This window comes from Dufourea novaeangliae, unplaced genomic scaffold (genome assembly GCF_001272555.1).
Source record: "Dufourea novaeangliae isolate 0120121106 unplaced genomic scaffold, ASM127255v1 scaffold262, whole genome shotgun sequence".
NCBI lineage: Eukaryota > Metazoa > Arthropoda > Insecta > Hymenoptera > Halictidae > Dufourea > Dufourea novaeangliae.
Genome location: NW_015374137.1, coordinates 134,635 through 160,666, shown reverse-complemented (window position 1 = coordinate 160,666; position 26,032 = coordinate 134,635). Strand labels below are relative to the sequence as shown.

Below are 26,032 nucleotides of genomic sequence, written 5' to 3'. Positions count from 1 at the left end.
ATCTACCTTCTAAACTAGAGGGTTCGAACGAAAGATGAAATGGTCATTAAATTTCGTTGACCCCGTACTCTATCATAGCTTCTATACCTTAAAATTGAATTCCCAGTACCCTAACAAGGACAAAAAGCAAGGATCAGTCCAGGGGTTGGAATACGCGTGACCGCCGTGGAACACATTGACACCCTTTCAGCATTCCTCACGGGGTAGGATGACATGGGTGGTCGGTACAGATAAACACCCAAGAAATGTGCAAAAACCGGCGGAATGGTCGGACGGAGGCGAGTCGTATTGAAGTTGTTGGCACCAGTTGGCACGCAAGCACAAGAGCCGATGTTGATACCGCAGTTTTGATACCGCTGCGACAAGAGCAGCACCTCCGTCCGCGAATGCCCAAGTTGTGGGTCCCTGGTCCCTGGCAAGTCCCGGCTGTGAAACGAGCATGGGGGAAAGAAGTAAAAAAAAGAAATATAATGAATAAATAGGCTTAAGACCCCAAAATGTTGGCGAGTCGTCTTTCCGCTGTCACCCTACCCACCGTCCACCGTAGCGAGTAGACAGCCTAAATAATGTAAAATATTTTGTATTTTTGAATTTAATAGATAGCAAAAACTACACTTCTGGGAAATGGAAAAATTATGATATGCTTATACTTTTCTTAATGAAATAAAAAAAGAACTGTTTGCAGAAAATATATTTTTAACGTATTGAGACTATGTTTTTTAAATATATCACGTACAAAGATTAAAAAAATTTGGTTATGAATAAATGTAACATATTATTATTATTCGTAAAAAGGAATATTATAAACATTATTATACATAAGCTACAAACAATGTAAAATATATTCTTTGTTTCCATAAATTGATAATGTATTTAATATTATGAATAAATGCAAATGTAAAATCGAAGATTATTTGTTATGAATATGCTATTTATGTTATCTTTAAAGGACAAAATTGTTGCTAATCAATCGCTTTTGGTACAGCAAGTGTCATTGTAATACAATAATAAAAAGCATTTTTTTTTTAAATTCATGTTCCCAAATAATACAAACGGAATAGGAAAATTCAAAACTTTGCATGAATAACAAATATTTAAAATGAAAATTAAAGCAAAATTCTGTATCCAAATATGCACTACCAATATTTGAATTCTGCTTACACTTGTTAAAGAGCGAAGGTACTTTTATCTGATCTTTAAATGTTATTTCCTGATCCATACCATTAATACTATTGATCGTTTGACAATTATCCATCAATGTTAGAAAAACTGTTAAATTTAAATAACTATTATGCATAACAAACCATTCCATGTAAACGCAATAAGCCGTTGCATAGAATTAAATGAACTGCTTAACAGAAGATACGTTTATCGTGTAAATGAAGTTCATTTTTGGAAAGTACTTAAAATAAAAATATTGTTTATCAGTATAGGATACAGGTGTTAGCTATTTACATTTGGTGTTCCACGTGTTACTGTTTTGTGTATTTATATGTGTACTTATTATAATTCCTTATACGTATTAAATTACTGATATAACAAATTCATTACATGCAGAAGGTATAGACTCTGCTGAGAAACACTGATGTACATTCACACAGTTCGCGAGTATCCGTGGTATATTTTACAATTGAATAAGGAGTTCAACCATATAATTACGATAATAATCTTCCAATAACACAAAATTAAAGATATCAGTCTACAAAATAGTCAATTTCTAATATACATATATATTTGCAATTTTTCCATTATAGTATTTCAAATATTTTACAATTCGATAATCTTACAGTCAACATTTCACATATTGATGTGCTTTGCCATCACTTTGCCAAAATAGTTCAATATTTTAATAGTATGAACTATACACATCTTACATTTACGTAAAACTTAAGTTCATCCATTTTGAAGAAAATTACTAAATTGAAAATGTTTAAAAAATTGTGAGGTAATATTTACAGATAATAAATTACATTTAAAAAAACTCCTATTATATAAAGCGTTACAAAGGCAATTAAAATAAATATTTAATTTTATTATTGCACTCTAATTTATTAATTGAAGGTATGTATAAATAAAATGAACTACCTTTGTCCTGATATCTTCAATTCCTGTTAATAAAAATGTCTTCTCCCTTTTATTAAAACATTAATTCACGCACACATATACGTAGTATGTACTCACATATATGTCTATTTATAACATATACACATATATGTTTATTTTGTATGCATATGTAACAAACTGTATTATATAAATTGGATGTGGGTGTTTATATAACATTGTTCTCAGAAAATATTTAATAAGTTTGCAAATAAATTTTCTATACCATTATTGTATGTGTAATGAATGCTGTCGAATGTTCATCTTACCGTTGAGTAATACAATGAACATGACGAGTTTTAAAATACAGACACTTCACTTCATATCAACATTATGTCAGAATCCTTAAAATTTCTTCCGTAATTCCTGACAGTAATGTATTATTGTCACCTTTGCCTTCAATGACCAAATTACCAGATGATTTCTGAAAGAAAGAAATATGTATTAATGCTTACTGCAATCACAAACATAACTTTAAAATACTATTTTCTACTCACATTATATTTTAATAAAAGGCACACATGATGTCCTTTTAAAGAGTGTCCATACAGGGATGCAGTATCATTAATTTGTTCCACAAGAGTGAGATTACATTTACAGCAAATTAAATTTAAAATTACATGAAAATCTTGAGACAAACCAACTTCTTTTTTGGTTTTATATATAAGTTGACCACTTTTAAGCAATTCGGTCAGTATATCTCTATGCGATAGTTGACCAACCATAAACATACTACACAACAGATGCATGGTGAAATCAAGTTTTTCTTGCAATGTACTTTCTTTGCTTTCTATCATATATGTAAGAGTGCCTCTTAATCTCTGAGCAAAAGTTACATCCGAAATCAAAATGGTAAATTCGGTTTCTTTACTAGTTTGTGGAGACAATTGGAATGGCAGTTTTATACCACATTCGTCCCCAAGCTAAAAAAGAAATGGAGCGTATGTTCTTCATTTTCATGTTACATTTAGTTAAAGTTATGTCTAACTTAAAAAAGAGATAAATTTAAAATAACATAAAGTTGAAATATTTAATCATAAAATAACATGGTTCTCCTCTACTTAAAACTGCTTTATGTAACTTACATTTCTCATTAATCTTAGTGAGGATGTATCTGGAACGTCAAACACTAATTCCTTTACTAAATTTTCACAATTATTTGTAATGAGTATTGATGCAACTAATTTATTTGTCTCGTGAGGAATTTGTTTTAAGTCATACATTATAGAAAGCACTTTATTTTTGACTAATTCTTCATACATTGAAGACTTTTTCTCCTTTTTACTTTTAGATTTCTTTGATTTTCTATGTTTTGAGTCATTGTCGGCTTTCTTATACTTCTCTGGATTTTTTGATTTCTTACGTTTAACATCCTTCTGGACTGATTCTTTCTCACTAAGCACCTCTGCATACTCACTGGTAACAACAGATTGAATATTTTCTGAAGAAATGTTATTTTCCAGCCACATATCAGTGAGTTCCAACTGATTGTCATGTCGTTTCTCTTTAACTTCTTTTACTTTTTTCTTAGATTTTTTAAAACCCTTGAAAAACAAAATTTTATATAATATTGTAATTTCATGGAACATAAATAGAAACAAAATAAAAATTTACTTTTTCTTTCTTCTTTCCTTTCACTTCAATATTTTCTTGAATCGTATTCTTTTCAATAACTCTATGTTCTAAAACAGGTAACCTTTCATCATCCCTCAAAGGCATATCTAGATCAATATTTAAAGCTCTGTGTGGATCATTTGCATCCACTTGACCATATTCATCGCTATCACTTAACTCAGCACCTGGTGGAAGTTCACCTATGCCAGTTTTTACCACTTGAATAGGATAATCTTCATCCTGTTCATCTTCTGAAGCAGATTTTTTACCTAAATAAGTTTGAATAATTATAATTTATAAATAACTCCAAAAATATACAAAAGACATAATGTAGAAGGCACACATACTTTTCTTGGATTTCTTTTTCTTCTTTCCTTGTACTGTATACCTCTTATGACTGTTAGTAATTTTCAAAGACACTGGAATATCCAACTCGGCGACAGGAATGTTATCAAACTCTTCATACATATTTGATGAGTTATGGTATAAAGTAGAATTCTTAAATGTGCCTTTCAAGTAATGAGGATTATTTTGTTGTTCTAGTTTTCTAGCTTCACGGCGTTTTTCAAGTTCATCTGGTGATGGTTCATTAAAATGTCGTTTAGAATATGAATCATTCGATTTCTTAACAAAAATATCGTTCATATCTAAATCTTCTGAGTCTGAACTTTCAGATGGTGGATCATTAATCCATGAATCTAAATCCAGACCTTCGGGAATCGGCACCTAAGAAGTACAAGTATCTTATTTCTACTAGATATATTATTGTTTGAACGAATAAATATAAATATTTAAAAATGTACTAGATAAAACTTATTGTAAATTTTTAAGCATGTCAATGGCTCTCTGATTAAGAGCGCAGACAGCGCAGATTCCTTCGGGGTAAACTCCGAATCGATCGAAGTGCCGATGGAAACAAATTGTCACGCGCGAATCACTAGGCGTCCGACACCACACACAGACGAGATATAAGAATAGACCTAACATCTTATCGGACTTGGTGTCCCCCGTTCAAGCGCGCTTCACATAAAAGTTTCGGATTTCAGGAACTACGTTCGACACCGTAATGATGCACAGCACACACACACCCGTGACTGTGTATAGCGATACATACACATATTATTGCCCCAGTTTCGCTAACAAGGAAAAATTTAAATAATCATTACCTTCCTTTGTGCTTTAGGTGCAACAGGATTAAGCTCTCCTTCAAAAGATTCCATCAACTCTTGTGCCAATCCAGGATTTTCTTTTAAATATTCAAGTAAAACCAATGCAGAACTAGATCTTTCTTGTACCTCCAAGTCCCCACTGCACACAAAAGCTGCTATTTTATCTTTCAGTTCAAAAATCTATAAAATACAAACATTTTTATCATGATTTATACCTAACAAGTATTATAAAATGTGTAATTTCAGGTGTAATATAAAAATTAATTGAATTCCAATTATTTATTCCTACAAACAAAATTTAAAAAAAAAATTGAGAACTGTATGACATACCTGTTTCATTGTTTCGGTATCTTCATCTTTTTCAGCTTTACATAATGTTGCTGTAGCAAGTTTCAAAATATTATGAACATAAACAGCTTGAATATGTCCTGGTAAGCTAGAAGCTTGCGATCGTAACATCGATTGTAATGTTGTTAGAGGATCTTCCAATTCACTATTAATATAATATATCATCAATAATATTTTATTTGTAAATTTAATTTAAATCAATACAAGTAAATTGTGAAATACCTAGAGAACTCTCCACAAATCCATGCAGCAGCATATAAAACTTCAGACATTGTTGCTCTTGGTTGTCCTGTTAAAAGGTAAGAATTCTCTAGCAATAAGGCACATTGTTGAACTGCATATTTTCGTATCGCTTGTACACGAATTGCTACATCAAGTAATTGAGTTGCTACTAATGGTCCGTGTTTAGTACCTTCCATTCGGGTAAGTTCAACCAATACATATATGTACCTACAAATATAAATATGAACTAGCATTAAACAGATTATGCAAACAAATATGAGTAAAATATCTGACATATGTGTTGTTACATTACCATTCAAAGAAAGTAACGAACTGATAATTATTTTGGGAACAAATCTGAATAATTTTTGAAAGTAGTTCATCACGATAAGCTGTGCCTTCAGCTTTATCCATATGTACCATTAATTTTTTAACTATTTCCATTAAATTTTTCTTCGAAACCATTCCATATAATAAATCCAAGGCACGCAATCTTATACTTTCATCTTTATCATCCAAGCATTGCATTATAAGATCTTTATGAGCTTGCACGCTTTTAGGATGAGTCTTTAAAATTTTCGACATTGCTAATAATCCCAAATACTTTAAATTTTGATCAGAATCTTCTATTAATATTCTCAACTTTTGAACACAGAGCTGTATCGAATCAGAATGATTTGGCATGCCCGATGATATGGAAATTAATACAGCGATTACTGTATTTATACATTCATATAACAGGGACATTGCTGATGTACTAAAAACCAGTAATATGACATAATTAATCTTGGGCTGAACAGTTGATAAATAGTAAAATTCTTAATAATTTGGAAAGTTAACATAAAGGTTAAGAATAATAAACAAGTTACATAACTTAACATTTTACATTCATGCTTATTTATAACAGCAATAAAATATGAAAATGAAAGGTTAAGAAAGAATAAGTGTTCAAATCATATTTTCTTAATACTGCAATGAAATATGAAGCTATTTTACACAAGCAATAATTGAACCTACAAGCGCAATATTATTTGATAAAAATGCATTAAATACCTGTGTATTAAATTTGTAAGGGGTTCTATTAATTTTTTGCCAAGCCTAGGTTCTAGAGGTGTCAATGCGCCAAACTGGAAATATAATTATAATCTAATAAATATAACAAGACTTAATAATTATGGATATTTCTAGGTATAATTTACACAACATACAAAGTGAATGTTTAAAAATACGTAGTAAAAGTAGGTACACTCTATTAACGCACACTATACAACTAACATCTATGACTTCACTATATTTTAATTAGAGAAAATAATCAACTAATATGAAAACCTTGAAATCAGGTCAATTAGTGGTTGAGTGAGTCGCCGACCCATTTTTGGCTCAATCAGAGTTATTGTGGAGAACTGAGCACGTGAAATAAGACCAATATTACTTGGCTCATGTTCAGAAAATATGTTTATATGTAAATATTTACTGATCATAACAATGATCCAACATTTCCATTAATTTGTTTCACTTTACTTATATAAAACTAAGAAATTTCATTTACTTACCAATTTGATGATTTTTATTAGCATCCAGTTATTGGTAGATGTTGTCATAAGCTTGAAAAAAACAGGTGCTAAACTTAAATAATTTTTTGGATTCTTCCTTGCTAATTCACAGACTACATTCACAGCAGCACTTTGTACACCACTATCTGGATCTTCTAATTTTTCTTTCAATCTAGGAAAAGAAGGCCGCAAGGCCTCTGGAAATCGCAAGAAAACTTTGTACATCATTAGTACTGCTTTCTTTCGTAAATACGGCTTTGTAGAAGTTAATAGCGTCATTATGTCATTAACCAAATCACGGGCAAGATCTGAACTTATGAAACAAGATAGACCACTTAGAGCCAACCCAGCATCATATTGGTTTTGACTATTTAGGTCCTTACGAATCATATTGGTAGTTAACATCAAAAGCTGCAATAAATTGTATAAATATTAAAGCTTTCATTTAAAAATAATGGAATTACTTTACATTAATTTAGAATCTTCAGAAATCTGACAATTTTCTACAGATACATGGATATTACACATTTATTATACAAATTTAATACACATGTAATACAGTTCATGTGTTATTAGTTTCACACATTAAGGTAAGAAAATTTCAATAGAACATCCTTCACATACATTGTTTAATGTGAGAAAATAGTTAAAGGAGAACCAATGCAGAAATCAATTATTATGTTGACTCTTCTGACTACATGTAATTATGTAATGTAATATATGTATCTATCAGATTTCTTTGAGATATAAATTCATGTCACTTTCAAACAATATCATACTTCTGTGTCTGCATGAAAACTTTGACTTGCCGCCAAATAACCAATACGTTTAAATGTAAATTTTGCAGAAGACATCACCTCAATTATGTTGAAACCAGCCCAACTGATATCATATCCCAACATTTGAAGCTAAATAAATACAAATAAATTTTATTAATAAGGTAAAACGTGTAATTACTTCAAAAAATTATGCATATACTAAACTTACATATGTTAGTTTTGCCACAGCATTTGCTTTGACTGCAACATTGTCTTGTCTTAATTCTTGTTTAATTTCTTCTATGCATTGTGCAATGTACTTTGCCTATAGTAACAGAAATAAGGATAATTATTAAAAAAATAATAATTTAGATTACTAACTTATGGGTCAATGAGGTTATGCCGTTGTAATTCAAATTTGAAACTAATCTGCAGCAAATAATTAGAAACTTACCTCATTTTCTTTGTTGTTCCTAATTCCACGTACTAAATCGGTTAAATTTTTATCGAACATACGTTCGAAATTTCCTTTTACTTTACGAAGAGCCATAATGGGATTTAAAAAATAAATGGTATATTTTTAATATCACTTAAAGGTTTCTTTCTACATCCGCCCAATGTTCCGATTTAATCGGATAGCTTGCTTTGATCGCATTACCGTATGTCAGAAACCTTAAACCTTCAATCACAATAGAACATTTACATTTTTTGACAGATCGGCGGATAAGAAAGTTCCTCGGCGATCAAACTGGATCAAACCCTTAGATCATATTGGATCACATACAACTGGATGTCGCATTGCCTATATTCCCCGTGGGGCCAATTTGTGACCAACCTCGTGAGAGGGAGAAAGATATCGTGCGAGCGACAGAGGTAATATCTGGTAATATCCCACTTGCCCGTAACACGCACGCGCGATATCGCCGATGGTGATTCGCCGTTGCCATGTCACTTACTTACCTTCACTTACTTTGCTCAACTTTGCTCTTCTACTATTTCCCATGTACGACGATATCGGCGCATGCGCATTATGGACGAGAGGGAAACTCTACCTTTCTCTCTCACACAAAATTGGACACAGTTTTGGGTTTTCAATGCAACATCCAGTTATACAGGGTGTAACAAAAATGTTGCAGGTCCCTGAAATGAGTCACTCGTGAGGCGATTTGGAACAAGTTTTTCCTTAGCAAAAATGTTATCCAGTCTTCGTTAACCAGATATTAACGAAAAACCCCGACCAATCAAGGTTAAGAAAATATAATTCGATACAAGTAGGTATCGATAGTTTTGTTTCGATACCGAGTAAGTATCGATACCTTCATACAATACTAGCAATGAGTAAAAGTGTCGATACCTTGGCGGTATCGATTCAATCCTAACTGCGCGGTCTTATGGTAGGGATGAAGCGAGACCGAAGGACAGAAGTAGCGATGGAGTTATTCCTCTGTCGCTCGCAGATTGCAGAGGGAGGGAAGAAAGCGACTGGAGAGCGATGAGGAGAAAGAATGCTGCACGCATGTAATGTCTCCACTACAGCCGGAGGAGAATCCTCCACCAAGAGTCCCATTAGAAAGAGAGAAAAGTTACTCCAGTTCATTCAGTTACTGTCCATGAGAATTTACCTGATGTCCGTGATTTCTTCCTTTTGATATATTCTACGTTTTTATTTGAAACGTGGATTGTATGCGGAGAAACCTGAAGGGGCAGCGCGCACAGGCAGGGGTAGAGATTAGAGATATGCTTGGTGTAAGCACGCTGGAAGTAGAGTGGGAGCTTATAACCATGTTTTTGAACATTATTACGAGTATATATATATTATTACATAAAATGTAAATATGTATTATTTAGCAGTGCATTATTTACATATACTTATTTCTTATCACCGATAAAATAGAAGAAATATAAACGCCTAGCAATACAGAAAAGTTAATATTTCATTAGCATATATTATTAATATTTGTTAATATATACATTTAATTTTGTAATTTGATATTAAATAATCATTTAAATACTTAAATATCGATTGCAGATGCATTTAGATGAAGTGTAATCGATTTAATCTGTAATAAAGTAAGTTGCACAGTTTTACTGCATTTCTGACGTGAAACTGCCGTCAGAATATTAGCAGGTCTGTTCGATTTCTGATGTCAGATCATGTCACTAGGCCTGCTGTATTTCTGCTGCCAATTTACTGACAGAACTGGTGTAGCAGACCCTCTAACAAATCTGTACATCAGGTCTGCAGCAGAATCTAGTAATATCTATTTAGAGCAGATTGGTTAACAGGGCCGCCCTTTATAGTACCTTATATTTGTTTTTTCAAATGAACGTATATTTTCAAAATCTGTGAGATTCATTTTAATGTGAAATAAACAGGTCCGATTACACAGATAATATTTCAATACCACATATGTTCCTGTAAAACTTACGTGGGTTTTGTTTTAACGAGGGCGATCCTTAACATGAATGAACTAAACGTCTAAGTATTTAATTTGGGAAATACAGTTGCCAATCTACAGCGTTTAAAGACGACGGTAAATGTCTTTTCAATTTCCACATGGGCAACGGGCTTTTATTTACGACTGGTAATTTGACAGTCGTTTCAAAATTTATAAAAATCTCTTGAAATATGGAAGAGAAATCTTCGAAAGGACAGTTAACGGAAAAAACAGGTTTTTAAACACAACTTATAATTTTAAATCATAGACATATAATTTATGATATTCGTTTTTATTGCAGACGTCAACCAAGATGAGTTGATTCTTCAGCAACAAAGGCGAATTGAAAAAGAGGTTAATATTCATTTTCTGTCATTTTTGAAATTTGTCTGTTGAAAATTTTCTTGTCAATTATTAATCATTTTCCATTAGTAAATTAGAAACTATGATTAATTGTTTTAAGCAATTGTCATTAATGTATAGTCCTTCTGTCTTCTTGTGTATTCTTGTTCAGTAAACATCTTGATCACTACATCATTTACAACAAAAATGTATCATTCAGTGCATTCAGAATAATTCTTTTATTTATGTATTCATAATATTTTATGGTAAGAAAATAATTTGAGAAATACAATGGCAAAAAATATGTGAATATAAAATAAGTTTGTTTCGTTTTCTAGATTTCTGAATCTATTGCTTTAGTTGGTGAAAAAGAATCAATAAAAAGCTTGGAACGTGAATATACAGAAGATGAAGTATATCTTTCAAAAACTAAAGCATTAGGGCAAAAATATTCTTATATCAGAAGAACTAGACCAGATGGAAATTGTTTTTTTAGAGCTTTTAGTTATGCTTATCTTGAAAAACTAATTGGAAATAAGGATGAATATGAAAAATTTCGTGAACTTGCTTTACAAAGTAAAGACAATTTAGTAGCATTAGGATTTCCTCAATTTACGGTTGAAGACTTTCATGATACGGTAAATATGAACAGATATATATAGAATACTATAGTAAATTTATTATTTTGCATATCTACTTGAGTCTGTATACATTACTTCAACATATAGCATGTTAGAAACAATATTTTCTTCTGTTTGCAGTTTATGGAAGTAATTGATAAAGTAGGAGGTGATGCAGAATCAAGTTATATTGAGTTGCATAAACTTTTTAATGAACAAGGTTATTCTGATTATGTTGTTGTATATCTTAGATTAATTACATCTGGTCAATTACAGCGCGAAGCTGATTTTTATCAGCACTTTATTGAAGGAGAACGCACTATTTCAGAATTCTGTCACCAAGTAGGTATAATATTATAAATAAGAGTTGCACATTGTACAATTTGTACAAAAAAATAAAGGTGATACCATTTATTTAAGTTTGTGAAACATTAAATTTGTTTAACAATTTTGTAGGAAGTGGAACCAATGTATAAAGAATCTGATCATATTCACATTATAGCAATGAGTACTGCTTTAGGAACAGGAGTACGAGTTCGTTACATGGATCGAGGTGCAGGAACTGAAGTAACTGCACATGATTTCCCTGAAGGTGCTACTCCATCAGTTCATTTACTGTATCGTCCTGGTCATTATGATATTCTTTACCCTTGATAAATCTCATATTATAATACTTTGGAAAGTCTGTTTCATAACAAAAATCACTTATTTAGCACATTTCATTTTGTATGTGTAGTAAAAATTTATTGAATTATTATTTGGTTAAATACAATATAATGTTACACTTGTAAACAATTTAACGTAAGTCCTATTATACACACTGTGAAATTACGAAATTTTGTGTAAACAAGGAAGGGTATTTACATACATATTACATGTTTCCAAAAAGATATGAGTTTAAATCTAATTATGTCAGTTATTTTTTTTCTATTTCTAACTATAAATTTAAATATATAAAATAAAAAAATAATCAACAAAAAGTACAAAATATTATTCTTTATGTACCAATTAAAAATTTGAATGCATATACTTATATGGATACAAAATTTTCTTTAAATTTCTAGATTAAATTAAAAATTCATATCAAAGATTATATTATATTAGCATATTTTATTTTTACATTAATGATATTGTACTTTCAGTAATTTTAATTACTTGAAATATTTTATTAAGGTTAATGAATTCATAATAAAATTAAAGTAATTGTAGTAATATAATAAAATATTAATTTATATCTTATACAAACAAGCTGGTCCATTAGAAACTGGCCACATTAATATATTCAGTGAAGGTGACAAATAAGTGTATTAGAGGAAGATAAATAAATAGTTATAAGATGCAAATATAACATAGTACCACTTTTGATGATGTATTTTTCTTTATTTGTTTTTTGTCCACTGTACACTTTTCAGACCAATAAAAACGAATTATATAGGTCCATTTGTGCCTAATGTTTTGAATACATTGTGTTGTATGTATATAATAAATTACGTATGAATAATAAACTTGTGATAAATATTGATCAGAATAATTTATCTTTGCATAGCACGTATTTGTTCAGTAACATCTTCTAAGATTATAGAACTCCTGTTGATGCATTCTATTTGATATTCTAAATGTGTAGCTATAAGGGCAATTTTGTTTAAATTGGTTTCTGCTGCTTCTAAACCATGTTCTTGCTGTGTAAAATTTTTTGCACTGTGCATTAATATCTGTAAACATGCCTTGATTAGAGAAGGAATTATCTCTGTTACATAATGTATTATACGAAATATGTGTAGGCTATTACATCACTACTTTTTGAACCCCTTTGTATTTGCCTTGCAAGGGAAGCAATATTATTTACGTTGACTTGAACTCTATCAGCCAATCTCATTTTTGACTCAATGAATAAACTTCGAGCACTAGTACTTGAAGCTGATGCCATGCTGTATAAAAGTAAATTAGATTAAAAATGTGTATGTCAATTAATTTTATATAGTTCAATAATGCTTTATTAATAATATATTATAATACACAAAATTTCAAGATAACGATATTCTTGTTACAAAAGATAATGGAAATGACGTATTTAGAGTATGTGCCTGCAACAAATACATATATTTTACTTACATTTGACTGACAATTAAAATGTTTATACCTTTATACACTTTTTCTTTTTATAAGGACTATTATAATAAAAGGTTAAAAAGGAATAATTTTTATTTCTAGATATATGAAAACAAGTAATTAATAATTTCACGTTTTCATTTATAATAAAGTACAACTAAGATGAAATACATGAGTTAATATATTTTTGTTTACAATTAGAAACAAATAGTGAATACATGTCACTGGACGCCTCTACAAATTAAAATATACCTGAATATGAGTGCATAGACATGTATAATAGATTGCACGATCTTATGGTAGGGATGAAGCCGACACTAGAAAGAGAGGACAATAACTGGAGTAACTTTCCTCTCTTTCTAATGGAGCTGTTGGTAGGGGATTCCCCTACTGGTATAGTAGATACCGTGGAGACATATAATTGCATGCAGCATTCCTTCTCCTCATCGCCCTTCAGTCACTTTCTCCCCTCCCTCTGCGATGTTAATAAGTTGTTATTGAGATATCTGATCATTGATTATTATAAGACAGCAATTGTTTGGTACCATAATATTTGTGTAAAAGGACCATTATCCTATACTAACAGTTTCATATTTATACTATCTATTTTGCAACCAACAAACTTTTGCTTTTTCATTTGCGAATTTCTCATTAAATATAAACGGTGCGATGTGAGAAATTTCAGATTCGAAAGGAGCAAATTGGGAGCAATTTTTTGAGATATAAATCGTTAACATACGTTAATATTCGGTGCAAACTATTTTCCAGTGCAGCCATCTTGTGTCTTTACAGCGGTGTCAGTCACAATCGCACACTTTCTAAAATTCTAATTCTTTCAACGTATGGTGTTTATACGGACCAGACCACCTTGTATTGAAGTCTACCGTGAGTTCTATATCCGCGACAACTTCATTTCTGCAATTATTGAAGCAGAAGTTGATATTTACGAAATCGATTGTCTCTCTCGTGCATGGCGTATACATACATGGTTCATTGCTTGTGTGAGCGCGCGGCACAGCTCACGGAGTCTCCCCCTTAACACCTATAGATTTCTTTCTATAGGGAACATTGAAAGACATTCGTACAACAAAGTACTAACTACACCTCAAGCATGCAACAGTGAATTGTTGCAGCCTGTGCGTCAATAAGTTCAGGCGTTATAAGACTTTCACATCCATCACTCATAAAAAAAATCCAGTGTTGCATTGATAGGATGGTCATTATTTCGAACACCTACTATGATCTTATATAATAGGTCATTGAACTCGTTTTTAGCGCCTCTATCATTCTACAGAAACAAAAACATACCGATCCATTTAAAAAAATGGATGTGACTTTAAAATATCCAAAGGACCTCCACCTGCAAAAAAACTATTAGTGCCATCGGATGGCTCTCTTTGTACTGTGCAAGTTTGGTTACACAAATATTTCTATGAACCTTATAGTTACGAAAATATCTGAGGTGGTAATAGTTATTGCCCCACCCTGTATACATTCAAAATGCATCTAGTTCTTGTATAGATATATCATAACAGCAAAGCCATACAGATCAATTTTTAAATACAACTCAGCAAAATGAAAAGGTTTCATTGTTTAATCACTGCAAATCCACCATAAGTACCAGATAACACCATTTGTTCTTTTTATAATACAAAAAATAAAAATTATTATATACCGAATTCATTTAAATATCTTTTTTTGGTCGTTCTCCAAAAATTGCACTACCCACTCTGACATTTGTACTGCCCAGTTCCACCTAAACAAATTTGCTTATATTATTCGATATTATATTTTATGTAGATAAAGGAGAAAAATTTTCTGTTGAAATTACCGCATGCTCATAATCATTTGACATCCCCATAGATAATTCAATTTTCTTCAAATCAATACCAAATTCTTTGGAAACATTTTGTTTACATTCTCTTAATTGTAAAAAGTCAGGATTTGATCTTTTAGTCGCATCATATCCAGACATCCCTATTGTCATAAGTCCTACAAACTCTAAGTTTTTACAATTATTAATAATGTATTTTACAAGAGCAGAAACTTTTGAGACTTCACAACCATTTTTTCCTGAAAATATTATATTCAATTAAAATCTGAATTTAAATTTGAAATTTTTAAAAACAAGAAATCTAAATCACAAAATTGCTATTATATATAGTACCTTCTTCTTTACTGACATTGACTTGTATCATAACTTTTAATTTTAAATCATCCTGGCTTCTGAATTTGGGCCATGAAAAATTCAGTACAGATAATAACTTCTCATTATCAACTGTTTCTATGACATACAAATTTGGAACACTTAATAATTTGTTCACTTTATTTCTCTGTAAATGACCAATAAAGTGCCAACGTATATCACTACATTTTGCCAAAATGTTTTGATTAGTTCCTTTCTCTACTAATTCATTTACATAATTTTCACCAAAATGTCTTTGACCAGCTTCATAAGCATCTATAATCAATTCTGGAGGTTTTAATTTACTCACAGCTACCAGGCGTGGTTCAAAATCTTTATATTCCTGTAATAAAAATGTTCTTTTATATATATTTTTGTAATGCATTAATATCTTTTTTAATATCTTTCTTAATAATTTTTTTTACACCCTTACACATGTGTAATAATAAAAAAATATAGAACTATGCCAGAAATAAAATATGTTCATAATGAAACTGTTAAACGTAAAATAGGAATGTAGAATATAGGCATACCAACGGTCTCCTAGCAGAAGCAGCTAAAATTTGATCATGAATTATTTTTAAATTTGCTGCCACTGTCATGTTTACAATTTTCAATGTTATATAATAATCTTCATTATACTATTTATTTACTTCATGCTATTGTTTTCTTCTCAATAAGCTAAATAATTCGTTTTATACATTTCGCTTAATATGCTTTTTACGGTAGAAATCACTTATCATCATGTGATAAGAAAACTGTGTAACCTAGAATTCAAATTACGTTTAAAAACTATAGTCAAAGAACAACAGTTTCAACAAATGAAATTAGACATCAACTTTTTAGTTATTAGACAACTTTTTCGATATGTACTTTACGTTTCTGTTGAATATGTAAAGTTTTTAATTACGGTCGATGGTCAAGATATGTATAACAAACTTGTAAAATAGCCTTGTGGAATCTGATCAGCAGTTAGCACGCGTGGCACACGCAGCAGACCTGGCCAGACCTGGCAGACGTCATTCAATCATGGACATAGGAACATTAGGAACGAACCATGCCTTTGCGGGAGGAGCGACGAGGCAAAAGTGTGTCTAACTTCTATTAGCTGCTGTTTTGCACATGCACAATAATGCGAACAAATGCGAATGCGACAAGTGATGAACACTGACGTTAGTAGACGTTAGTCATTCATAAATTAGTTGCATTTCTACGCATGCTCAGTACCACGAATTACGAAAGTGATAACTACAAATTACTATAATTAAGGCCGGGATTCATAGTCACCATAGTCACTACTTATTCTTAAGCAAATGCTTAAGAATAAGCAGCGACTATGAATCCCGCCTTAAGTTAACATTAAATAAGTAATTATTAATGAACCGTTCACAAGTCAAAGTGATTGACTCCACTTTTTTAACATTTTATAATTTTGTATATTAAAAATTAAATCTTAATTTTTCATTTTGAATTCTAAAAATAATGGAAATTGAAGGGAAATATGCAAGTTCAGTGATTAAAACATGTAAGATGAATTAAAATAGGGATATTAATTTAAAATCATTTATTGTTCTAAATAATACCTTACGACGCTACGAAAATGTCTACCAGATTGGCTACGTTCAGAAAACACAACGGTTGCGCAACGGTTGTATCTTCTGAACGCCGCCATTACTACGCTTTTACAACACATTCCCTCGCGAACAAGCTCGGCTTCCGCTAGGGAAAAAAGTGATGTAAGGGAAAGACCTCTTACCACTTGGTCTCGGAGTTATTGAAAATTATGCGAAATTAACATTCGGTTTAACATTTATTTGTGTACTTGAAATAAATTTAGTAAGTGCTGGGAGACTTTTCTTCTACGCCACTTTTTCCCCTAGCGGAAGCCGAGTTTGCTCGCGACGGTACCTCCATGCCTCCGGGTACCTCGTCGGCAATGGAAGGAAAACATGATCGTTGCGGGTGCCGCGGTCGTTAGTAGAACGCACCTTAAAATGTTCTTATCTAACAGAGAATATCTAGTTGTAAGTTTCACTCTATTTATATGACGTGGCTTATGAAACAGGACAGTTGAGGACAGTTAGAAATCAAAATTCCGTGTGATTCCGTGCCTAGCGATGGAGATGTATTTTCGGTAAATAATATTGTCGTGACAACGAAATGTGTTTTAGAAGCCTCTGAAGAAAGTGCTGTGTTCCACCTGATTTTAAGGATTTTCCATGCTTGTACACATTGGTAAGTTGTCTTCTAATATTTCCATAGGAATATGTGTATATAAATATAACCTTGCAATGTATCGCATTACTGTTTAAAGGGGACAAGATTTTTAATATAAACAACACTTTTAGTATTTTCAATAACATATTTCACTTTATATTAGATTATTCAAACTTCTGTAGTTAATGCAATTATTTACTTGGGAATTGGTGGAAATTTTTATAAAACAAGGTACAGTAAGCAAAGTTGTAGGAACAACGAAAACGATAATGATATATAATACAGTTATTTTTAGATGGAATATTACTCATTTTAATATTATATTTGCTAAAATATTATAGACAATTTATTATGTTAATATAGTTCGAATTTAACTTGAATTAGTATGTAATTATTATGGAATATTTGTAGTCAACAATTATATGATTACATGATAGTTTATAGAAGACATGTATCTAACGCTTATTGTTATATTGTTAAACCTTAGGTTAATTTAAAACATTTTGCAATATTTTTGAGAACATTAAATATTATGAACTTATAATTTATTGTGACATTATATAGGATATGATGTACATTGAAATATTATAAGGGATATTTGGTGAGCTTAAATGAAAGAAGATGTGAATATGCCTAATCTGCTTTCATTTTGCAATAATAACATCTTAATGTTTTAAAAAATTTCAATTTCTTTATGGAGTACTAATAGGCATAGAATTTGAAAAATTATAGCTCATATATACAGATACATCATAACCCAAGGGAATGTGACGTACAACATTTTCTGTTCTGAATAATTCAGTAACTGATCCCCTGTTTAGAATAATGATTCCAATAATTGGACAGTGTTCAGTGAATTTTCCAAGTAAATGAGAGCATTTATACTTTTTTGTAAATGAAAACACATGAATTTATTTACATTATAAATTACTTTATTGAGTCTCTCATTGTATAAAACTTATCAGGTAAAATCAATAAAATCTCATCAATACTATACACGATATTTTAATGTTTTTTGTGAAAATTATAACAAGTATTCAAATATTTCAGTGCTATAATAAAAACATTTTTTTATCAGTTAGTAATTCAGCACTTACATTGTAAAATTACATCTTAATAGATTTTTTCTTAAGTTGCTTACTAACAAAAAAGCATACAAATACATTGTATGTTTTAGGAAATCCCATATGTAAAACTGAATTAAATCTATTTAAATAAGGGGATCCATGTAGCTAAGGTACAGATTTGTGAATATCAAGTAATTGTTGTTCTTTATTTGATTGCTAAATATTTTGTCATGTTCTGAGTGTTATAAGCTGATGCTATGTTTTAGAGTTTTTTCTGTTGCATTATTAGAGTACATATGTAATTCTAGAAAAATATGCATTATATATAATAATATGGAATATCACATAGTTTCCAATGATTTTACTTTATGAATTTTTGTTATATGTAGTATGGCTTATAGAATTGATATATATATGTAAAAAAATGCACAATTTCATTAAGCAAAAAAAGTGGAAATGCACTTTCTGAAGTGGAATCACACATTATACCTTTGTATATTATACCTTTATGAGAAATATTATGTCTTTGAATAGTCAAAACTCGTTATATTTAAGAGTTCATGATGTGTCATATAAGATTATTAAATGTAGTTGAGGGTCATAAATTATTGAGATGCAAAGTAATCAAATCAATGCAAACTGCGGGTCTGTTTCAACTTTGTACCATAAATATCTAGGGTTTGATAATCGACGACGATCTACGATTTACGTTAATCTGACTCCTTTAAATCTCACTAATTTACAACCTTCTACACTCAATGATCTTATGTAGCAGACTTTACAAAATAGTTTGTCTTAAAAAATACTATTATGTTATACATACAGACATGTAGTATTCCATTACAAAAAATTAAATTGATCTTAAAATTTTCTCTATGACATTATAGTAATACAGGGTGTCACAGCTAACTTGATCCCCTTGAATAACGACTTAATGGTTTACTTCATGAAAATTTTGAGGCAATAAATCTACAAAGTAAAATGATTTTGAGAAATCATTTCACTTCATAGCACTTCCATCTTTAGATTTTATATTTACAATAGATCATCATCAAATAATTTTCAAAAATTCTTGAGTACCACTATGTTTAACGATTTCTGATTTACTTGCATATTCACATTTTCTTGCACTATAAGATGACTCATGAAAAAGATTACATACAAGACTAACTTTTTGTCTTTCAATATTATTAGGGTATAATTTTTTATAATTAAGTTTATAACCAATTTTCAATATAAAATTATCATATTTTGCCTTATAAATATCTCTGATATCTATAAATGATGCTTTTAAGGATGCAGCTTCTAAATCTTCAAAATTTGGAAAAACGAAAAATTTATCATCATTATTTAAATAATTTCAATTATTTCTTATATTTTTAAAAACATGAACATAGTCATAAGTTAAAAAAGTTGCAATGTAAAGCTTTCATTAGTGTTTGTTACATTGTTGTTAAACAAACAATTAAACATATTTTTATTAACTCTATTATTATGTGAAATAATTGCTACCATATAATAACATCGTAACTTCTTTGAATTTCCCAAATGCAGAAAAACTGGAAGATGTTTATACTGCTCTTGTTGGAGATTTTCTATTTTCAGCAAAACCAATTAGTTTTCCACTCTTAAATTCTATGTGAGGATGTACATAAATTTCATCTAGTTGAAGAATAATATATTTCTCTCTGTGAGATAATTGTTCAGAACAAAATACAACATTCTGAACTTATTCTCTATAAGTATTTTAGATGTGGTAAAATAATTAGGCTTGTTTCTCTAATTATCTGATAGGCATTTACAGAATGCATATACAGGGTGTCCCAAAATAGCTTTGACTTCCAGAAATGAGGGGTACCTGGGATGATTTGAAACAACTTTTTCCTTAGCGAAAATGTTGTGTGAGGCTTCATTAACCAGATATTAACGAAAAACCCCGGCCAATAAAAAATTAAAAAATATTTGTAAAAATTAATGCATTTCGGGTGTTCTTTTCCTTTTGATCGTTGTTTAAACATGTTTAACTGTTCATAATGCAATAACAACATGTACCATTTTATTCGGGAGAGTTTGTAGAATAATCGGACGCAACAAACAACCGAATAACTATTACTGTTCGAACAACGTTCAAAAAATCTAATTTCTCGAAAACTAAGGGTGCTGACAAAAAACCATTTGCAGATTCGTATTCGAATGTTAGAAGTTCAGCTGACTATTGAATAGTGTAATCAGCCATGGTCTTGAGTTCATTAATATTTAAAATTCGGACGAAATCGAACAAGATCTTGATAGTCTGGTCTGACAGTGAGATTCGATTCGTGCTACAAGCATGTACACAGTCCGACTTCAGTTTGGCAAAAATCGGACGCGAGAAATCTCGCGTTGCGACTTTCAGACTTCTCTTTTATAGCTGGATTTCTGCCGATAGCGCCCGAGTTTTGCCGAGCCGGCCTGAAGTCGAACTACTCGCGCATGCTTATAACCTGAATCGCCGCATCTCAGACCAGAATGTTGTCAATCTTGCCCATAGACATATATAATAGACTGTGCAGTTTTATGGTAGGGATGAATTCGACACTGAGAGAGAGAGGACAATAACTGGAGTAGCTTTCCTCTCTTTCTAATGAGGCTGTTGGTGGGTGGGGGATTCTCCGACGGCTATAATGGAGGCATTACTTACATGCGTGCAGCATTCCTTCTCTTACTCGCCCATCAGTCGTTTTCTCCCCCCCCCCCTCTGCAATGGGCGAGCAAGAGGGGAGTTACTCCAGCTGTACTTCTGTCCTTCGGTCTCGTTCCATCCCTACCATAAAACCGCGCATCTATTATACATACATATATGCTGTGAGGTGTTAGAAATGGCGCTATAGTGGCGGTATATACAACGTTGCTTTGAAGCATTATACAATTGCTATTTTCGAAAAATGACTGGACGAAATTGTACCAATTCATCACAGAAAGGCTATATTATGACAGATTGAAAATTATGTTAGACAATTATATTCTAATTCAATTACACTGATGGTTACAGTAATTAGCAATTGAATTTGTCGAAAAGTTAGAATTATATAATTCAAGTATACAGCGTAATTCAGCTAGTGTATCTCATTTTATTTCTGAAGTAGATTTTCTTTAATAAATCGCGTTAGTTGATTGACGTTACTTTTTCCTTTCATGTAGTAAGCAATATTAGGTGAAGTAGGTACATGTTCCATTTTTTATGTGTGAACTGTGGAAACAATATAACACAGAAAATTATTTCTGTTCAGATGTCACAAATTTTTGAATAATATCATATTCATCGATGATAATAATTTTTTCTGATTGCAAGCTGCACGTGTGTCTTACCTTTGTCTCACTGTTTATATTGTCGATATTAATAAAGGATGCGATGAAAGGGAATGAATGAGTGAGAAGGATGTCAACCAAAAAGCGATAGGTCCAATGAATAAATTAAAAAAATAGTATAAGGAACATAAATGTGTAACTTTAGCGCTGTTGCCATCCGTATGTGTTCTCGCGCACACGGGTTCTGAGATAAATGGTAGACCCTGTATACATGTAATTCTCTGTTAAACAGGAAAGGGAATTAGAGGTGAAGTTACAATAGTATAATTTGAAGGTTTGAAATCAGTTAACGATTCTTTTAATAATTACATTCCATGATTATAAATGTTTAATTTAGTAATAATTTTGTTTAAATATTCGAAATTTACCTTTCTCCCTTTCTTAAAAGGTACGAATTCATTGCTGAGGCGTTGAACGCTTGAAAATTAGGAAATCAATAAGTAAGAACAAACGTATTAACGAATAAGCTTTTATTTATTATAAATAATTATTTGATTGGTTCGTAAGAGCATAGTTCTGCGTAGTTATTAGGAAGAACCTACACCTCAGCTATTGTCTAAAAGCTAGCGGGGTGAAACTGTTATATGTAATTGGTCTTTCCGTTGGGGACAAATTAATTCTGAAACACAAGAACCAATCAAACTGCGAAGAGAGAAAAATCGATTCTCGATTCGGAGTTAAGAATCGATTCTCAGAAAAATCGAACAGCAGAGAATCGACTCAAAAGATCGATTTTTTAATAAAAAAAATCCATTTTTTAAAGAAGCGATTCTGAATCGAACATTGCTAGTGATCATTTCTGGCATCGGTGCTCCCGATTGACTTTCTACGGTACTGTAAACCCCTTTGTTCCACTGCCTGTAATTGCCAGTTACCTGCAAGTTGTCTACCTTTACTTTATTTTTTAAGTGTTTATAACTAAAAATCAAATGCTCCATGGCAATTTTGGTACACTCAATTTTCGTCTTATTTTGGCACGTATCATAGTATTACCCGTCATGATATCTGACATCTGTTATTAAAAACCCTGATGTATAGGAACACATGGCGTAGTGATTCTACTCGTTCATTATTTGCCCAGAAGATCATACGTTATTCATAAATTACTTTGATTTAATCGCATCTTAGAGTGAAAAACTGTATTTTATAAATTATTTATACAAATAAATTTGCAATATACAGTAGATGCTCGTTTAATGTAGGCCAGTTTATTGTACTTAGGAACGCTCCTCATTCACACGTATTTTTCACACATATGTGCGCACCCCACTCTGTCGCCTAGCAGGGAAGGATTGCAATACATACGGTGTCACGTTTAACTTGCATATTTTTCATCACTGAAAATGCGGTGTATATAATATTATTTTAGTAAAATGTTTCAATACTCAATAACTTTTGTGAATAAACTTTTTTGATATCGCTACAAATAATGGAGATTGTAAGGTGATCATAAAGTACGTTTATCCAAGCCACCCTATATCTACCTACGTTGAACAAGTGAACGGATGATTGACGGGAAGAACGCGCGTGTGATTGGCCCTGGTTTATTCCATAATTTTCGGAAATTTAATCCTCTACAGCCCCGAAAGATGCAGTAAACGAGCGCCTACTGTAAAGGAAAATTTTGCTGGTTCCCATTTATCGTCGATTCTGAAATGTGGAAGGGTCTTTTCACGTGTACAACTGTGAACTGGGTTGCGATGAGCGCATCAGCACCACCGTGCCCTCCAAATCCGGGGGAGTAGCGCCGCTCGCGGGAATAGCCCACCAGCGGAGCGGTACTCGCTCTGCCCGTTCTGTGCGTCAACGAAATATCTTCGTCTAGACTGAAATATTCTTCGGGCACCGAACCTAAAAAGTAAGTTCTCCGGTTCCTCTTCTTCTTTAATAGGATATCCTTCATATTTTACCCATTCATAGTCTCGGACCTTTCGAAAAAGTGCTAGTTTCATTCTGATTTCTCAGTCTCGACATTTTACGTTTTACAATCTCTTATATATATGACTATATGTATATTGTATGTATGTATGTAAGTAGCTAAATGTGATGTATATCTTACCTATCTCTATCATCTAAATTATATTGTATACCTTATGTGTATTACACGCATATACGTAAAATATATATGGGGATATATATATATACACACGTACGTGTATATGAAAATACATGCCCCTAAGCAATACGTATAAGACATTTCTATGTGCATCGATACGTGCGCTAATGTACTCTACGTACGTGTACCAGATAGGTCGGAGAAATTTTCGTCAGTGTTCTCTTGGTTTGCATTTTAATTGGCGGAGACGTATACACACACATGTATGTATACGTACAATCATATGCGTGCGTAGATGTGTGTAATAATCATTTGCTAAAACGTAAATTATATTTTTATACGAAATTTTACCATCGTTTGTTCTATCATTGTAATTTAACCTTTTCTGCACATAGACTCGTTGAATTGAGCATTTTCCTGTTATTTCGTATATTGAATTTTCAAGAAAAATTCCTAACACGATCGTTTGTTTTTTGTCAAAATGAGTGGTATTGATTGAGTCGATCTCCGTTTCTGAGTTTCGCGAATATTTACATTTAAACAGAACGATTCACTTTATAGTATTTGTCAGTATGTATACATGACTGTAGTTCACTTAAGTAGCCTCGCCTGTTCTTTTAATAAATATAGGTAATACGGAAGGAAAAGGGTTCTGATTTTTTATTTATATCATACTTATTTTATATATAATTGTAAATTTAGGAATTTTTTAATTGCCACATGAAATGCCTCACTTCGAGAAATTAGTCGGAATTTATTCTTATTTATTAATATTTAGTGTCCTTTCCTCTAATTTTTATAGTTTTAGAAATTTAACGGAGAAGCCAATTATATAAAGAATATATGTATAATTGGTACATACTCATATTCTTACTACTTTGTAGGTAGTAATATGATTGCAGCGATCTTCATATTAATTTTCACTATTGTAATTTTGCTTTCCCATGCACTTTGTATAATATTTACATCGAGCCATAAAATTTACCATAACAGAATCATAACATTTTTTTTTAAACCAAAGTACTTTTCTTTGGAACATGTGTTTAATATATCATGGCATTACTGTGCTGAAAAATACAGTTTTGTTACTCCACTAAGATTTTCAATTTGAAACTCTGCCAGGAATATTTGAGTACATTTTTTGATCATGTGTCCTTTTCACGATAAATAAACCCAATACTCCAAAACAAGAAATTATACCTTGTACCATAATAGAAGCAGCTGCTCTATGTAATACTTTGAAAGATTTCATTTTGCACAATTTGCGATTCAACATGGAAATTTATTCAAATAAATCATACTGTGTACCACTGATCTGTGTTATTAAAAATTTGTTCATGTTTTATGTATTTTATAGTTTTTATTATTTGTTTAGTAGTAAAGTCCAATGATACTATTGTAATTTCAGGTTAATTTTTTAAATAGGAATCGCTGAATCACAAGTATCGTATAAAGTAATTTTTTACTTGTTAGCTTTTGCTGTTCTTTTTTTTTTACATATTTTTTCATTATTTAAATCACATTTTTACTTTTCCAGTCTCTTTGATAGTCAACAGTGTAATAATAGAACAATGCTAAACATAATATACAAAGTAATAGTTGTAAAACTTTCAATTAGATCATAGATCATTTGCTGACCAATGTTTCTTAGTTTGGGTGTAATTGTTAACCGAGTGTGATTTAAAAAGTGGGGTTATTCAAGTGGACGCCATTTTTGTTTACTTCTTAACAACATTGTTATACCTATTAGAAATATTTACAGTCACATAAACAACTGGTATAAAGCAATAATTTTATACGTATGTCTCAAACTTATAAGAACATTGAATACATCTAGTGTCTGTTATTTGAATCAATACACATTTTTATGAAAGCAAATAGCATTG

The 26,032-nt window shown here is 31.3% G+C and overlaps 5 protein-coding genes across 5 annotated transcripts in view; 2 read left to right on the top strand and 3 right to left on the bottom strand.

The window, feature by feature from the left end:
* Nucleotides 1-2,174: 2,174 nt before the first annotated feature.
* On the bottom strand, nt 2,175-8,497 carry LOC107191263 (AP-3 complex subunit delta-1). Its single transcript, XM_015580253.1, has 14 exons — nt 8,219-8,497; nt 7,994-8,089; nt 7,786-7,914; nt 7,007-7,417; nt 6,507-6,580; nt 5,767-6,210; nt 5,454-5,681; nt 5,214-5,376; nt 4,881-5,063; nt 4,062-4,440; nt 3,715-3,983; nt 3,186-3,644; nt 2,598-3,023; nt 2,175-2,524 (listed from the first exon to the last, which is right to left on the bottom strand). Exons 1-14 carry the CDS (start codon nt 8,312-8,314, stop codon nt 2,432-2,434), a joined length of 3,450 nt encoding a protein of 1,149 aa, XP_015435739.1. The 5' UTR covers nt 8,315-8,497; the 3' UTR covers nt 2,175-2,431.
* Nucleotides 8,498-10,303: 1,806 nt separating this feature from the next.
* LOC107191271 (ubiquitin thioesterase otubain-like) lies at nt 10,304-11,818 on the top strand. Its single transcript, XM_015580263.1, has 5 exons — nt 10,304-10,436; nt 10,504-10,556; nt 10,883-11,182; nt 11,306-11,506; nt 11,621-11,818. The coding sequence occupies exons 1-5, from the start codon at nt 10,394-10,396 to the stop codon at nt 11,816-11,818; spliced, it is 795 nt and encodes a 264-aa protein (XP_015435749.1). The 5' UTR covers nt 10,304-10,393.
* Nucleotides 11,819-12,564: 746 nt separating this feature from the next.
* On the bottom strand, nt 12,565-13,091 carry LOC107191275 (UPF0693 protein C10orf32 homolog). Its single transcript, XM_015580268.1, has 2 exons — nt 12,954-13,091; nt 12,565-12,876 (listed from the first exon to the last, which is right to left on the bottom strand). Exons 1-2 carry the CDS (start codon nt 13,089-13,091, stop codon nt 12,697-12,699), a joined length of 318 nt encoding a protein of 105 aa, XP_015435754.1. The 3' UTR covers nt 12,565-12,696.
* Nucleotides 13,092-14,439: 1,348 nt separating this feature from the next.
* Nucleotides 14,440-16,084, bottom strand: LOC107191278 (proline synthase co-transcribed bacterial homolog protein; the record flags this gene model as incomplete). Its single annotated transcript, XM_015580272.1, has 4 exons — nt 14,440-15,029; nt 15,105-15,346; nt 15,441-15,801; nt 15,992-16,084. Coding segments are annotated over 4 exons (768 nt in total), but the record flags the coding sequence as incomplete, so codon positions are not given.
* A 7,757-nt stretch (nt 16,085-23,841) lies between these two features.
* The window catches only part of LOC107191277 (trinucleotide repeat-containing gene 6B protein), a 34,806-nt gene continuing 32,615 nt past the window's right edge, over nt 23,842-26,032 (top strand). The window contains 1 exon segment of the mRNA XM_015580270.1: nt 23,842-23,948. The gene's annotated coding sequence lies outside the window, so the exon portion shown is untranslated.

What these genes read in the sequence shown, in the direction of transcription:
- LOC107191263 (XM_015580253.1), bottom strand. Translation starts at nt 8,314, where the DNA reads ATGGCTCTTCGTAAAGTAAAAGGAAATTTCGAACGTATGTTCGATAAA. An exon ending in GGAACAACAAAGAAAATGAG is followed by an intron (nt 8,090 to 8,218) that starts GTAAGTTTCTAA and finishes CTGTTACTATAG; the next exon opens with GCAAAGTACATTGCACAATG. An exon ending in GTTTTCATGCAGACACAGAA is followed by an intron (nt 7,418 to 7,785) that starts GTATGATATTGT and finishes AATTTATTGCAG; the next exon opens with CTTTTGATGTTAACTACCAA.
- LOC107191275 (XM_015580268.1), bottom strand. Translation starts at nt 13,091, where the DNA reads ATGGCATCAGCTTCAAGTACTAGTGCTCGAAGTTTATTCATTGAGTCA. An exon ending in GGGGTTCAAAAAGTAGTGAT is followed by an intron (nt 12,877 to 12,953) that starts GTAATAGCCTAC and finishes GCATGTTTACAG; the next exon opens with ATATTAATGCACAGTGCAAA.
- LOC107191271 (XM_015580263.1), top strand. Translation starts at nt 10,394, where the DNA reads ATGGAAGAGAAATCTTCGAAAGGACAGTTAACGGAAAAAACAG. An exon ending in ACAGTTAACGGAAAAAACAG is followed by an intron (nt 10,437 to 10,503) that starts GTTTTTAAACAC and finishes TTTTTATTGCAG; the next exon opens with ACGTCAACCAAGATGAGTTG. An exon ending in TTTCAGAATTCTGTCACCAA is followed by an intron (nt 11,507 to 11,620) that starts GTAGGTATAATA and finishes ACAATTTTGTAG; the next exon opens with GAAGTGGAACCAATGTATAA.